Genomic DNA, 15,260 nt, shown 5'->3' with positions numbered 1-15,260 from the left:
TACTTTATTTTGCTTTATCTTATTTTATTTTATTTTATTTTTATTTTTTGAGACAGAGTCTCATTCTGTCACCCAGGCTGGAGTGCAGTGGCGCAATCTCAGCTCACTGCAACCGCTGCCTCCTGGGGTCAAGCGATTCTCCTGCCTCAGCCTGGGACTGAGGCACACACCATCACACCCGGCTACAGGCACACACCATCACACCCGGCTACAGGCACACACCATCACACCCGGCTGTGACTACAGGCACACACCATCACACCCGGCTACAGGCACACACCATCACACCCGGCTGTGACTACAGGCACACACCATCACACCCGGCTACAGGCACACACCATCACACCCGGCTAATTCTTGTATTTTTAGTAGAGATGGGGTTTCACCATGTTGGCCAGGCTGGTCTCGAGCTCCTGAGCTCAAGTGATCCACCCGCCTCGGCCTCCCAAAGTGCTGGGATAACAGGTATGAGTCATGTGCTGGCCCTTTTTCATTTTTAAAAAATTTGATTGTCTATACTCAAGGTCTGCAACATGATGCTGGGATACAGAGAGAAAAGGTCACTATAGTGAAATGAATTAACATATCCATCAGCTCACACAGCTACTCGTTCTCTTTTTCTGTGGTAAGAGCAGCTACAATCCGCTCACTTAGCGAAAATCCCAAATAGGATACAAGACAGTCAACAATAGCCCCGCTGTAAATGAGGTCTCTGGCCTTCTCCATCCTACCTACCTGCTACTTTGCATCCTCAGACCTACAGTTCCCAGTGCCCCTTCCTTAACCATGTAACCGTGGTTTTATTCTCAATCTCTGTATACTCAACTTGTTTTGTCGTTAAACTCCATGGATGAGCTATCCTGTATTTTTTTTTTTTTTTCTTTTTGAGATAGGGTCTAACTCTGTCACCAGGCTGGAGTGCAGTGGCACTATCACGGGTCACTGCAGCCTCAGACTCCTGGACTCAAGTGCTCCTCCCGCCTCAGCCTCCTGAGTAGCTGGACCCACAGGCACATGCCACCACACCCAGTTAATTTTTAAATTTTTCTTTTTTTTGGTAGAGACACAGTCTTGTCATGTTGCCCAGACTGGTCTTGAACTCCTGGGCTCAAGCAATCCACCCACCTTGGCCTCCATTTCTAAGGGTAAAAAAGAGCTCCCAATGTGTAGACAAGAGAGAGGGTGGGGCACTGGCCAGAGCTACAGAAAGGCACAAAGGCAGAGGGATGTCACCTGGGAAGCCGTGGGAACCTGGTGTGTTGGCACCAGTTCCAGGAACTCAGACCTCCAGGTCCAAACATCTGTGTTCACACCTGTCATAGCAGACTACCTCGGCGGGAAGCACATGAGTCTGCGTCACACTGAGACTACCTCGGCGAGAAGCACGAGTCTGCCTCACACTGAGACATCCCTCTCTAAGGACCATTTCCACCTGGGGTGCCACCCCTACCACCTGCTCATCACGTGGGGTCCACCACATTTAATGCTCTAGGGGGTCAGCCTGGGTTCCCTGGATCAGAGACCACCCACCATGCTCTAATGATCTCGGGGCACCAGCCTAGGCTCCCCTGGATCAGAGTCTGACCACACTCTTATGATCTCCCCTGCATCAGAGTCTGACCACACTCTTATGATCTGGGGGCACCAGCCTGGGTTCCCCTGGATCAAAGCCCATCCACCACGATCTAACGATCTCAGGTGCCAGCCTGGGATCCCTTGCATCAGAGCCCACCCACCAAGCTCCAGTGATCTTGGGGCGCCAGCCTGGGTTCCCTTGGATCAGAGACCACCCACTGTGCTCTAATAATCTCAGGGCACCAGGCTGCACTCCCCTGGATCACAGGTCCACCCAGTATGCTCTAATGATCTCAGGGCACCAGCCCAGGTTTCTTTGGATCAGAGTCCAGCCACCACACTCTAATGATCTCGGGGCACCAGACTGGGTTACCCTCGAACAGAGCCCACCCACAGCATGCTAAAGATCTCGGGGCACCAGCCTGGGCTCCCCCAGATGAGGGTTCCATGACCATTCTCTAATGAACTTGGAGTACCAGCCTGGGCTCCGCTGGGTCACAGTTCCATGACTACTCTCTAATGATCTCGAGGCACCAGCCTGGGCTCCCCTGCGTCAGAGGTCCTTAGATATTGACAAGGTTCCCCTCGGTGAATTCCTGAAGTTTAGGAGTGAGGAATTAAATTCCATTCTTGTTTTTCTATAGAAACCCACAAAGTGCTCTGGAGTGACCACCACTCAATGCGTATAACCTCAGCTAAATGCAGGAGTTAGTTCCACTCTGCAAACATGTTTTTCAAACAAGGTGTAAAAATCTGTGAAAAGATTTAGAGAGCAGCAAGAGAAGTGGATGAAGGTTTTAAAAATGGCTCGCACCAGTATAAGTGATCAAGTTAGGACATGGTCACGAAGACACGAAAGGGGAGACAATGGAACGTCCAGAGCAAAGGGGACACAGAGCCAGACCACTAGTGCCCTCTGCTGATTGTGAGGCCACCACACAGAGCGTCACCAAGGATGGTGTGAGCAGAGGCAGGCACACACTCATGAAACAGTGTGAGAAAAGGCAGACACACCCACCCAGGAGACACGGAGAGCAGAGGTAGGTATGCGCACACTCACAAGACAGTGTGAGCAGAGCCAGGTATGCATTCATGAGATGGTGTGGGCGGAGGCAGGAGCACACACTCATGAGACAGTGTGAGCAAAGGCAGACACAGATACACTCATGAGACAGTGTGAGCAGAGGCAGGGGCCCATACTCATAAGACAGTGTGAGCAGAGGCAGGGACACACACTCATGAGATGGTGTGAGCAGAGGAAGGTGCACGTATACTCATGAGACAGTGTGAGCAGAGGCAGGGGCACACACTCGTGAGATGATGTGAGCAGAGGGAGACACATGTACACTCATGAGATGGTGTGAGCAGAGGCAGGGGCACAGACTCACGAGATGGTGTGAGCAGAGGCAGGGGCACACTCATGAGGTGGTGTGAGCAGCAGGCGTGTGCACACTCATGAGAAGGTGTGAGCAGAGGCAGGCACACACTCATGAGGTGGTGTGAGCAGAAGCAGGCGTGTGCAAACTCATGAGATAGTGTCAGCAGAGGCAGGCCCACACACATGATACAGTGTGAGCAGAGGCAGGCACGTGTACACTCATGACACGGTGTGAGCAGAGGCAGGCACACAATCACAAGACTGTGTGAGCAGAGGCAGGCACACAATTACAAGACTGTGTGAGCAGAGGCAGGCGTATATGATGTACCCTAATTCAGAAACATACATTAGAAATTAAAGCAGCAAAGTTGGGGTTTCTTTATGTTTATCTGAAACATATGCTTTTTTCTCAATGAACCTTAAGAAAACCTTGGGTGAAACAAGTTCTAAATATAGGAATGAGATGCAGGTCAAGGCCTGCTGGTAGCATATTCTGAAGTGCACATAAATTGGGGAGGGAAGTGACTGGAAGTACCTGGCAGCTCCAAAGGGAGAAATCCCAAGAGAAATATATCACTCATGGTAATTCCCTGCGTGACCAGGCTTCTTTCAGGTGGCAACACCACAGCCTCTTGTGGCTCCAGGTCCAATTGAGACCTGCAGGTTGTGCTGTTATTTGCTGTGTGTGGAGGCCTGCGTGCTCCTCGGAGGCCAGCCTGCCACCTGCCACGTCCCCACCTCCGTATCCGACCCGCAATCTACTCCCACAGATTAGTCACTGTGGAGATCTCTCCTGTTCCAAGTACGTACAGTCCCGTCGAGACAGCTTCTACCCTGGCCACAGTCACTCCTTTTGCTTTCATAGACATGCATTCTTCTTATAAAATTATCAGAAAGGAGAGTTAAGTTGTTTTTTAAATCTTCATCATCTATGTAGAAAACATTCCATGAGTTTATTGTGCTACAACTCCCCCTTTCACCAACTCCAAGAATGTCCTTTTCACAATCATCACAGGTAATAACTGAAAATAGATCAACAGCAGGTATAAATCTCTATCAGTAATAGATGGCAATCTGTCACTTGTTCCTTGCATGAATAGAGATTTAAGCTAGGAGATATGGATGTATGGTTTAATCTGAAAATGTTTGACTTTTTAGGATACTTTAACCTCATGCAAATTTTCTATCATTTTCTAAGACAATGTGAAGAGAACGTCACTCTTCAAGGAGACTTTGCCTGTGAGCGCCAGATCCTTCAGCTGTGCACGGGGAACTCAACACTGCCATTCCTGACCACCCTTCTTATGAATAGTAAGGGTACAGAGAAAGGGTTTCTTGCTTGCATTTAAAAAAATAAGTCACGAGCTCATCCACTTCTGCATATTTGTGATGTTCATTCTAGCACGTGTGCTTGTGTGCACAAGAGTTCTACCACACTGCAGACTTCACTGATTAGAAGACATTCAGTGTGAAGCAATAAAGATAGAATGTAAACACTGTTGCTTCTGACAAATAACCAATAGCAACATCCTAAAGAAGAGTGAGGCCCTCCAAATGAATTGTTTCTAGACAACTCTCCCCAGAGGCCCCGTCTCCTTTCCTCCCCATAAGATCCACGGAAGGCCAGGTGCAGTGGCTCACACCTGTAATCCCAGTGCTTTGGGAGGCTGAAGCGGGCAGATCACTTGAGCTCAGGAGTTCAAGACCAGCCTGGGCAACACAGTGAGACCTCATCTCTACTACAAATGTTTTTAAAAATCAGCCAGATATGGCAGTGCATACCTGTGGTCCCAGCTATTTCGAGAGGCTGAGGTGGGAGGATTGCTTAAGCCTGGGAGGTGGAGGTCGCAGTGAGCCAAGATTGTGCCACTGCACTCCAGACTGGGTGACAAGAGCCAAGAGCGAGGCTCTATCTCAAAAAAAAAAAAAAAAAAAAAAAAAGCCTGAAAAAGGATTTCAGGACATCTGTGAAGAAAGACACAGAAAGAACTTTAGAAGAGGGAACCGCCTGCCGGAAGGAGGGCTCCTAACAACTCACGCCAGCTGGCCTGTGATCCGCCCGCCCTCTCCACCTACGGTTCTACTTCCCACACTGCCCGCCCCTGCCCCACACAGGGTGTGCGCCGAAAGGCGTGTCTCAGAAGCCCTCAGTCTCTTCATTAAAAGAAGCCAACTGTTCACCAAAATACCACACAAACTAATGGAGACAAAAAGAAGGAAGGGCTACAAAGGAGGAGAAACAAAGAAAACATGTGTGGGGCTCCAAGGACAGCAGGGACAGGAGCTTTTCTATAAGCACATCCCGATAAACAGCACACCAGGAACAGACACACAGTAAACGCCGCAAGAGGCCTCCCAACAACCCAGGCAACGGCAGGGGAAGAGCACAATGGGAGAAAACACTATTGGAAGACACGGAGGATACAGTGCAACTCTGATCTTTGCAAAGAGATTTGTTTCAATGAAGTGACGATTTAAGCAATGTCGTCTCATCTAAGTTTGTGGTGCTTTTGGATTTAATTCATATTTGATTCATTGAAATGTGGAAGCTTAGTGATTCAGAGGCGAGCTAAGTGCAAAAACTACAGAGCACAAGTATGTTTGCAAAACACAGGAAGTCTCTAGAACGTTTTCCCTGCACTGGGTTATGCAGAGCAAGCTTAGGTCTGTGACTCCAGGCTTGTCCGGAGGCACCTGAAGCCGGAGGGCCTGGCACCTTGCCCCATGGGCGCGACCGCTGATGCAGATGACCCGATTCAGGTGAGACCCGGCGCCACACGTGCTTTGAAGGGCGAAGAGCCAGGTTAAGCATGAGTCAAGTCGCTGTGCTGCTCTTTCCTGATCAGAGCAGGAACTCGCAGCATTTCACACTGGAAAACAGCCTTCCCTGCGGGATGTAAATCTCAGTTCTGCCTATGGCAGGAATAAAACAGCATTCTTGGAACTTAGACATGAATGTTGTGGAACAGTTTTGTCTTTCTTCCTCGAGAGGCTGACAGATGAGGGAAATACTTAACAGCAGATCCATGCTGCCTTCGAAGTCTGGCAGAAAGAGTCAGTCTCTGGAAGCCACGACTGAAAATCATGAGATCCAGGGTAACTTGAAGGACGCGACCAACTTATGCCTGTGGACGACCAACAAGACCAAGATTGCTCGGCAACTGTGTTAGTTCTCTGTTGCTCCTACAAACTGCCACAAACTTGGCAGTTTAATTCAAAGCCCACTTACAGCTGGGAGCAGCTGAGGGTGGTCCCAGCAGACAGCCAGGAAACAAGCCTGCATCCTACAACCCCAGGAGCCACGTGAGGTGAGAGCCCTGACACAGCCTGGCAGGGGCCTGGATGGCAGCCTGGAGACCCCAGGCCACGGCCCTACGAAGCCACAGCCAGTACATACCGTTGAAGAGGCATGTGCTGTTGGAAGCCGCTGTGTTTGTGGGAATTCCTCTGCAGTGTATAATGACTATGGAAGCAGGGGCCGCGGTAATAAATGCCTGAAATGCAGGAGGAGCTCTGGATTCCAGCAGTGGGTAGAGGCTGGGAGGTTTTTGAGGAGCCACAGAAAAAGCAGAGCATGCCTGGAATATCCAGGGGGCAGAAAGGCCGTGCCCTGCAGGGTCGTGGAAGCAGCTCCTGTTGTGCTGAGGCTGGGCCTGCACTCGGGGGGTTTCCTGGTGGGGGGACAGGGCAAGGGTGGAGGAGGGGGCAAATGCGGGAATAGCTATACGATGGTGGAGTAACTAAAAGCCCAGCGTCTCCATCCAGAAAAGGCGCTGAAATGAAAAGCCTAACTGATATGGTCTGGGTCTGTGTCCCCACCCAAATCTCATCTTGAATTGTAATCCCCACATGTCAGGAGAGGAACCTGGTGGGAGGCGACTGGATCACGGGGTGGATTTCCCCCTTGCTGTACTCGTGACAGTAAGTTCTCAGAAGATCGGGTTGTTTGAAGGTGTGTGGCTCTTCCCACTTTGCTCTCTCTCTCCTGCTGCCTTGTGAAGAAGGCCCTGGCTTCCCCATCACCCCCACGGTGACTGTGCATTTCCTGAGGCCACCCAGTCATGCTTCCTGTTAAGCCTGCAGAACTGTGAGTCCATTAAACTTCTTCATAAATTACTCAGTCCCAGGTAGTTCTTCATAGCAGTGCGAGAATGGACTAATAACCCGACTGTCAGGAGGGTGTGCCCCTAAGAAAAGGCTGAGGATGGGCCACACTGCATGTGGTTAAAGCCTCGGGAAGATCAGGAGGTCAGAGTGCAGGCCTAGGAAGGGCCTCTCAAGAAGCGGAGGAAGCATCTCACAGATCCTCAGGCAGAAGAGAGAGTGAAGGGTGAAGGGTGAAGGTGAAGGGTCAAGGGTGAAGGGGGCAGTCCCTTGGCTGTCTTAGCAGGAGACTAAGGCAGAGAAGAGATGGTTTCTAAAAGATCTGCAGGTAGGCTCTTATCTGAGGAAGTGAAGCCTCAGGAAATCTACTGAAGACCCATAGATTCTTAAGAAATGTGTTTCTGCTGAGACACTGTCAGCTTGGACCAATCAGCACAGACAGCAGACAAAACACAAGGAGGCTTTCGGATCCCCAACCTCCCGCTGGCAGGAGGGAGGCACACAGCCACACTCAGCCACAAGCCACACTGCCCTCCAAGTGGAAGGCAGGGCCCTCAGAGAGTGGACATGGGGCGGCTGTGAAGTTAAAGTGGAAGGAGGGCCGGGCACGGTGGCTCACGTCTGTAATCCTAGCACTTTGGGAGGCCAAGGCGGGTGGATTACCTGAGGTCAAAAGTTCAAGACCAGCCTGGACAACATGGTGAAACCCTGTCTCTATTAAAAATATAAAAATTAGCCGGGCATGATGACGTGCACCTGTAATCACAGCTACTCGAGAGGCTGAGGCAGGAGAACTGCTTGAACCCAGGAGGCAGAGGTTGCAGTGAGCCCAGATTGTATCACTGCACTCCAGCCTGGGTGACAGAGCGAGACTCTGTCAAGAAAAGAAAAGAAAGGGAAAAGCAAAGGGAAAGGGAAGGGAAACATACACAGAACTCGGTGAAAGCAGAATTTTAGATCAGGACGTCCTGGTGACCAGCCTGATACACAAGCCATGCAATCCCTACACATCAATGTTCTGAAGCCAGGGTATGAGAGGGAAGATGAGACAGAATGCATTAAAAGTATCTAAAAAGTCATTCAGCCTGTGGGACAAATGAAGGCAACATTTTAGAAACTACGTATCAAAAACTACAAAGAATTTGTTCTGGTTTACACGGTAAAGAAAGAGATCCTAGGAGATATTTCTCCATATTGCCAGAATTTAGAAAGGAGTCATTGACGACGACCGAACAAGGAGAACTGGGGAAGAGGGAGGCTCAGTTCAGTGACTCAGGCGTCTGCATTGACACAAACTAAGGTCCCAGAGCCCCAGAGCCCCAAGAGCCTAGAGAGTCCAACAGCAGGCAGGAAGAAGCCTATCAGGCGTATCACCAGTCAACGCGCGTGTGTACATGGAACTGCCCTTACCAAAGAGGACTGGAAGACGGTCACCAAGACACTATAGGAAAGAGGTGAATCCCTGCTGCTGCCTGCAACGTACAGTTTCTGCATCAGGATGCCTGTGTCTGCCTCACCAGAACCTCCAGCACTGTACTTCCCTGACCAAGGGGTCAACGTTCCTGGAACAGCTGATTCCAGCTTCAATTCTTAGAATCTTAAGATTCTAAGAATTTCTGCAAACACACAATATCACGGCTTCTCTGTGTATGCAACACCTTCATTAATGGTTAAATCTTTTAAGTCATGTGTCAACCCATTAGCAATACAAAACCAGTCTTAGGAAATACCTCCAGTTACCTCCAGTGACCAGGTACCTTAGAAAAGCCGCACTTACTTCTGTTGTAGCAGGTCGCCAGCACACCTCTGTCTGCAGGACTAGCACTAATGTGCCAGATTTCACCCGCTTGATGGAGGAGGACATTTTTATTTATAATGTTGTTTTCATCGTCGAAATCTATGATGTGGATCTAGAAATACAAGAAAAGAGCACATCAGGATCTCAAACACTTTCCTCAGTACCTTCATCAGACGTCATGATTACAAAGAATAATCACATGCACATTTCATGACAGATATATCTTTAATTAATTGTTATTATGCCAACAGTATGTACTTCTATAATTTCTTACTGGACTCCTCTCCAAAGACAAGTTAGAAAATCCCTGTGGAACATTTTTAAGATTGCAAGCTACGTAAGATTGCCCTCTGGTCATACCCAGTCTTAAAGAAATAAGGCACCAAATGCTGTGTCTTCAAGTGGTTCTAAGACTGAGCCACTGTTGGTGTCAAGGCCAGAGCTGCTCAGGGCTGTCCCTATCAGCAAGGTCCTCCCAGCCTGCTGCATGGCTGCTGGGGAGGGCAGGGGCGGCAGGCCACGACTGCCTAATTAGGTCTGGGACTGACCGTGCCTGGCCCACTCTGTCTACAGTGGGCAGAGCTCGCCTCATACGTCAGACATGATTAAGGTGGGAGAGAGTAAGAAAGGGCTGTATATTCACACGTTTTTATTCTCTTTTCAAAAACAAGTCCAACAGTCACTGGTGCCTATTATCTTATGACATTAAATGGTATAACATTTTAGCCACTACATAAGAAAGTTAAATATACTATCTCCATGCTTTCCAGGATAACTTTTAGAGGAATTGAAATGATTTCACATTTAATTTCTTACCAATACCCAAGTCAATGAGAAAACGTAATTCCTCTTTTAAAAGTAAATCTGTACTAAGAAAAATATTCATGGATCTGCACAAAAGATTTATATCCAAGTACGTTTACTATGGCATTGATTATTGTAATAAAAAAATTAGAAGTTACCTAAGTGTTTAGTAATAGGAAACTGTTCAAATAAATTGCAGTATTTGAGGGTAATATAATATTATGACGCCATTCGGTATACTGTAGACTACTCAGTGGCATGGAACGATGTAATAAATATTTTAGAAGATAATACAAAAAAGAAACTGTACGAATGCTACATCCTTTTCTTGTTTGTTTGTTTTCAAAAAGTATGCGTGTCCAAACAAGACAACCAGCAGGTACCTGAATGGTGTCGGACGGTGGAATTGTAGGTGGCTTTCCTTTACTTCTTTGTGCTTTATTTGTACTTTTACCATTTTTGCCTAATTAGGTCTGAGCCTGACCGTGCCTGGCCCACTCTGCAATACGTTTGCAATCAAAACAAACATTAAATGCTATGTTTAAACTGTCTCCACAATACCCAGTAGCACCTACACGTCACCCAAACCTCAGACGGCCCTTTCATCATTTCCAGCTGCTCCTCTCAGGGTCTGATATGGTGTGGATCTGTGTCCCCTCCAAATCTCACGTCAAATTGCAATCCCAATGTCAGACGTGGGGCCTGGTGGAAGGTGACTGGATCATGGGGGATGGGCCTTCACGAATGGGTTAGCACCATCCCCACTTGGTACAGTCCTCACGAGAGTGAATTCTCCTGAGACCTGGTCATTTAAAAGTGAGTGGCGTGGGCTGGGCGCGGTGGCTCACACCTGTAATTGTAGCACTTTGGGAGGATGAGGCGGGCGGATCACCTGAGGTCAGGAGTTTGAGACCAGCCTGGCCAACATGGTGAAACCCCATTTCTACTAAAGATACAAAAAATTAGCCAGGCGTGGTGGCGGGCGCCCGTAGTCTCAGCTACTCAGGAGACTGAGGCAGGAGAATGGCATGAACCCAGGAGGTGGAGGTTGCAATGAGCCGAAATTGCGCCACTGCACTCCAGCCTGGGTGGCAGAGAGAGACTCCGTCTCAACAACCACCACCAAAAAGTGAGTGGCATCTTCCCCCTCCTTGCTCCTGCTTCCACCATGTGAGGCGGCTGCTCCCTCTTCGCCTTCTGCCATGATTGGTAAGTTTCCTGAGGGCTCCCCAGAAGCAGATGCTGCTATGTTTCCTGCACAGCTCCAAAATGTGAGCCAAAAAATCCTCTGTTCTTTATCAATTACCCAGTCTCAGTTATTTCTTCATAGCAGTATAAGGTCACCCCGAGGAGTCATTCTGGACTTGCTCAGAATGTAATTCATACCCAGCCAGTGCCAGAGCCATGTGAACTGAACCAGAATCTCCCAAGAGTAGAGCAGGGCCGCCAGTACCGGGTGCTGGGGCCAGGGAGAAGCCAGACATGGCCGGCTTGCCCACTGCAGAGCAGGAGCCCAGTGAGCATGTGCACCCGCCCTTTCCATTCGGGGCCACTGCAGTTCCCACAGCAGGTTCAGAAATATTCCCAGTGAACAGTTTCCAATTACAATATCACACATCTAAGAACCAGGGAAATGAACATAGCACTTGTTTTTATAAGTGAAACTTTATTGTACTCTTTTTCCTTTCCACACCCAAGGAAAGTTTACCTATGAACAGTTTTCTTCCTCTGTGGACCTGTTACACATTTATAATATACTATTAATTATTAAATAATACTAAGTGATATTGAGAAAAACATTTGGCAGAAATACATATGTCCTATGATGTCACATCTCTACAATTGGGGATAGACCCTACAAACACCAAAGAAAAGGCAAGTGCAAGAATTTTCACAGCAGATATATTTTTGATAGCCAAAGCAGTAAACATCTCAGATGTCCATCAACAATAGAATGGGTAGGCCAGGTGCGGTGGCTCACATCTGCCATCCCAGCACTTTGGGAAGCCAAGGCCGGTAGGTCACCGGAGGTCAGGAGTTTAAGACCAGCCTGGCCAATATGGTGAAACCCCGTCTCTACTAAAAATTTAAAAATTAGCCGGGCGTAGTGGCAGGCGTCTATAATCCCAGCTACTTGGGGGACTGAGGCAGGAGAATCACTTGAACCCAGGAAGGAGAGGTTGCAGTGAGCTGAGATCACGCCACTGCACTCCAGCCTGGGTGACAGAGTGAGACTCTGTCTCCAAAAAAAAAACCCACAATAGAATGGGTAAATCAGTTGTGGTATATTCACAAATGCAGTTCTCACAGTAATGACAAGTAACAACAACACAAGCACAGACAACGCTGAGTGAGAAAAATCAGACACGAGAAGGAGCACCTTGTGCGATTACCTCAGGCAAATTACAGAGACCATTCACCGCGGGCCTGGAGTTGGCCCAGACTCCAGGGATCTTAGGGGACTGCTGGGGTGCCCTCCATGGCAGTGACACGGGTGCATATGGGTGTGGGCACATGTGCATGCAGGAGTGCACCTGTGTGGGAGCATGGGTACATGGTCTACACGTGTATATGCGTGGGTGTGTGTGTGTGGGAGCACAGGTACGTGGCCCACCTCTGTATGTATGTGGGTGTGGGGGAGGTGCAGGTGTGTGTGGAGGGGGTGTGGGTGTGAGGCAGGTGCAGGTGTGTATGTAAGCACGTGTGTGAGGGTCTGTGGGTACATGGGTATGGTGGGTGTACACGGGTGTGAATGCACGTGTGTGTGGGAGGCAGGTGCAGGCGTGTGGGAGGTGTGTGGGAGGGTGTGGGTGCATCACGGGTGTGGGTGTGGCGGGGGTACGTGGGTGTGGGGAACTGGTGCATGCATGTGTAAAGATGCCCCCAGTAGCATATTCTGGATGCGTGCACTTGGATGCGTGTTAAGTTATAGTTATACCTTACAGGCAGAAATGCATTAGAATAAAAACTAGTAACAAATACATGAAGAAAATTCATTCTTTATTATAACCAACAACTTAAAAATTTTTAAATGAGAATTTCATGATACCAATTAATATTTACTATATTAGCCAACTTCTTCTAAGTGATGGCAACCAATACAGGGAATTCTATGATAGTATTGGTCCACATTATAACTTGTCCAATTCTTTTATAAGGTTCGTTATAATATGTAAATAAGAACTACATAAATGTTGAAACTGAAATAATAATTTGATTTTGTGAAATCTGCCCCAAAGAATAAATGAACAAAAAAGGTGTATTATGAAATGTTATATAGCTTTAAAAGTTACGATTAAGAGCAATTATTAATACCAAAAATGTTACAAGAGTATTAAATTTTAAAAGCAGGCTATAAAATGGCATGTGATTATATAATACCATCACACAGGAACACAGACCACAAGGGGATACAGAAAATTAGAAGTAATTTTTGTGTTGCTAGGGAATTTTTTTCCTCAGCATTTTTCACATTTCCTACTTATCAGGAAATCCATTAGCACTGAAAAAAGGGATGCACTTAAATGTACTACTTTGTAAATCTGCTCCTCTGAAATGCACCAGGGCAGCAGGCGCAGCCGAGGGTTTTCTGGGTGTGTCTTCAGGACAGTGCGGCGAAGCCCCCACGCTGGCCCCTCGGCCTGGCTGCAAGTCTCAGCAGACCCTCTCTCCTAGTCTCCTGCCTCCCCACAGGCTCTGCCTCTGGCTGGGCCCACTTTCTTCCCATGAAGCTGTTTTCCTTCTCGTGAAGACACAAGGCACAGCTTTCCAACGGGACTCAGCTCCTGGATGCACACATCTCCTCCAGGTTCACCTCTTCCAGCCAGCAAGCACGCACAGGGCAGAAGGGGCATCCATGTTTCTCCCAAGCCCATGTCTCCTAATCTGGTACACTGCAATAGAAATGGTCTTTAACCTTCATTGCTAAGCCTGATGAGTCTTGAGATTTTCCCACATCCCTTATTTTATGGTTGATTCATAGAGTAGCACAAAGTACACATCTTCACGAACTGTTTTAACACTGGGCTGTTCAAACAGGATGCCAGCAACCAACACGAGCAAAAATAACGAAGTAATGGCTGAAATTTATATTGCACCAGGCACTATGCGAAGTATTTTATACACTTTAGTGCCTTAATCCTTAAAACAGCCCTAGAATATATTACTATTAATCACAATCTACAGGTGAAAAGACCGAGGCTTGAAGAGTGGAGGACCTGGGCTACTACAGTTAGGCATGGCACAGCCAGGCCTACGGGAGCCCCTGGTCCTGGCATGCAAGCTCTGCGGCCCCATCGCCTGCCCCGTAGAAGCACTCTGCAGGGCGGCAGCAAGCCAGAGTGCGAGGCAGCGCCCAGCTGGAAGGAAGAACCAGTACCTCAACTCTCTGTTCTCAGAGCACCACCCTACACCCCGCTCACCTGAAAGCATAAACAACTGTTTTGCTGAATACACATATGCAGGTACAGGCCGGCTCTGAAAACGAGTAACGTGACAAAGAAACACTGTAACTAAGGTGAGCGCAAAAGATTACCAGGGCTCAAAAGAAAGCCATTAACACCAGCTAGGCAGGTCCGGAAAGACGGTCGCCCTGTGAGCAGTACTTAAATGTTACTTTAAACTTTTCACGCCACATTGGATTTTTTTAATGTGTTAATCGTTTATAATGAAGATCAAACTCATCTATTTTGAATCATCATTAAAATTTTTAAAGTTGATTTTACCAGTGCTGGGCTAAGGCCATAGACGACATTGTAAAGATTTAGAATAAAGAGTTATAAAAATTTATTAGAAAGTCAGTAAAGATGAACTTAATCACCTCTCCCTCCTTTTCTGGAAGAATTGGGGCTTGGAGAGAAATGCCACGGTGTGGCCACAGCCCAGGGCCAGGCTGCTGAGTACAGAGCTGAGGCCGCCGCGCTGTCCATTTCATCTGCGCTTCTCAAGTGAAAGTTTAAAAACTCTTGAGAATTGAAAAAAAAAAAAAAAAGAAAGAAAAAGGTCAGGCATGGTGGCTCACACTTGTGATCTCAGCACTTCGCAGGGTGGAGGCGGGAGGATGGCTTGAGCCCAGGAGGTCAAGACCAGCCTGGGCAACACAGCAAGATCTCATCTCCACAGAAAAAAATAAAAATAAAAAATACCACACATAAATAAGAGTGGATATTAAAAAATCAAGAGCCACCCTCCTAGGGAAAGTGAATGATCCAGTGGCTTCCCCAGAGGCAGGAGATGCCCTCGGCCACCGATGGCAAACCTCCCCCGTTCTCACCCGGGACAGCCACTGGACAGACGACAGGAGACGCCTTTCCTGCCACGTCATCCATTAATAAAACCCACTTGCTCAGTGGCAATTCCTTAAGAGTTATGCGGAATACTGAATACTGCCTAGGACCAGATCTTGGACAGGACAAGCCATGGTCCATATCGCTGGTTTCCTTTACTGCTGGTTACAGCAAGTGACGCTGAAAACACAGTTTCTACTGTAGACGGCTTCACGCTTCAGCTCGGTGCTGACATGAACGTGACCTGCCAGTCAGGAGACCTGGTCTCTCATTTGGATTCCGTCATTCCTGGCTGTGTGACCTTGGGCAAGCCACT

The 15,260-nt window shown here is 48.1% G+C and overlaps 1 protein-coding gene across 4 annotated transcripts in view; it reads right to left on the bottom strand.

The window, feature by feature from the left end:
- The window catches only part of EIPR1 (EARP complex and GARP complex interacting protein 1), a 169,813-nt gene that overhangs the window by 127,410 nt on the left and 27,143 nt on the right, over positions 1 to 15,260 (bottom strand). For all 4 annotated transcript variants that reach the window (XM_030921127.1, XM_010357903.1, XM_030921129.1 and 1 more), the window contains one exon: positions 8,835 to 8,967. In XM_030921127.1, coding sequence (XP_030776987.1) covers positions 8,835 to 8,967 — 133 coding nt within the window. The remainder of the gene's footprint in view (positions 1 to 8,834; positions 8,968 to 15,260) is intronic.

The sequence above is a fragment of the Rhinopithecus roxellana genome, chromosome 17, assembly GCF_007565055.1.
Source record: "Rhinopithecus roxellana isolate Shanxi Qingling chromosome 17, ASM756505v1, whole genome shotgun sequence".
Taxonomy (NCBI): Eukaryota; Metazoa; Chordata; class Mammalia; order Primates; family Cercopithecidae; genus Rhinopithecus; species Rhinopithecus roxellana.
The sequence above is the reverse complement of the archived record's forward strand: the minus strand, read 5'-3'. Positions and strand labels throughout refer to the sequence as shown.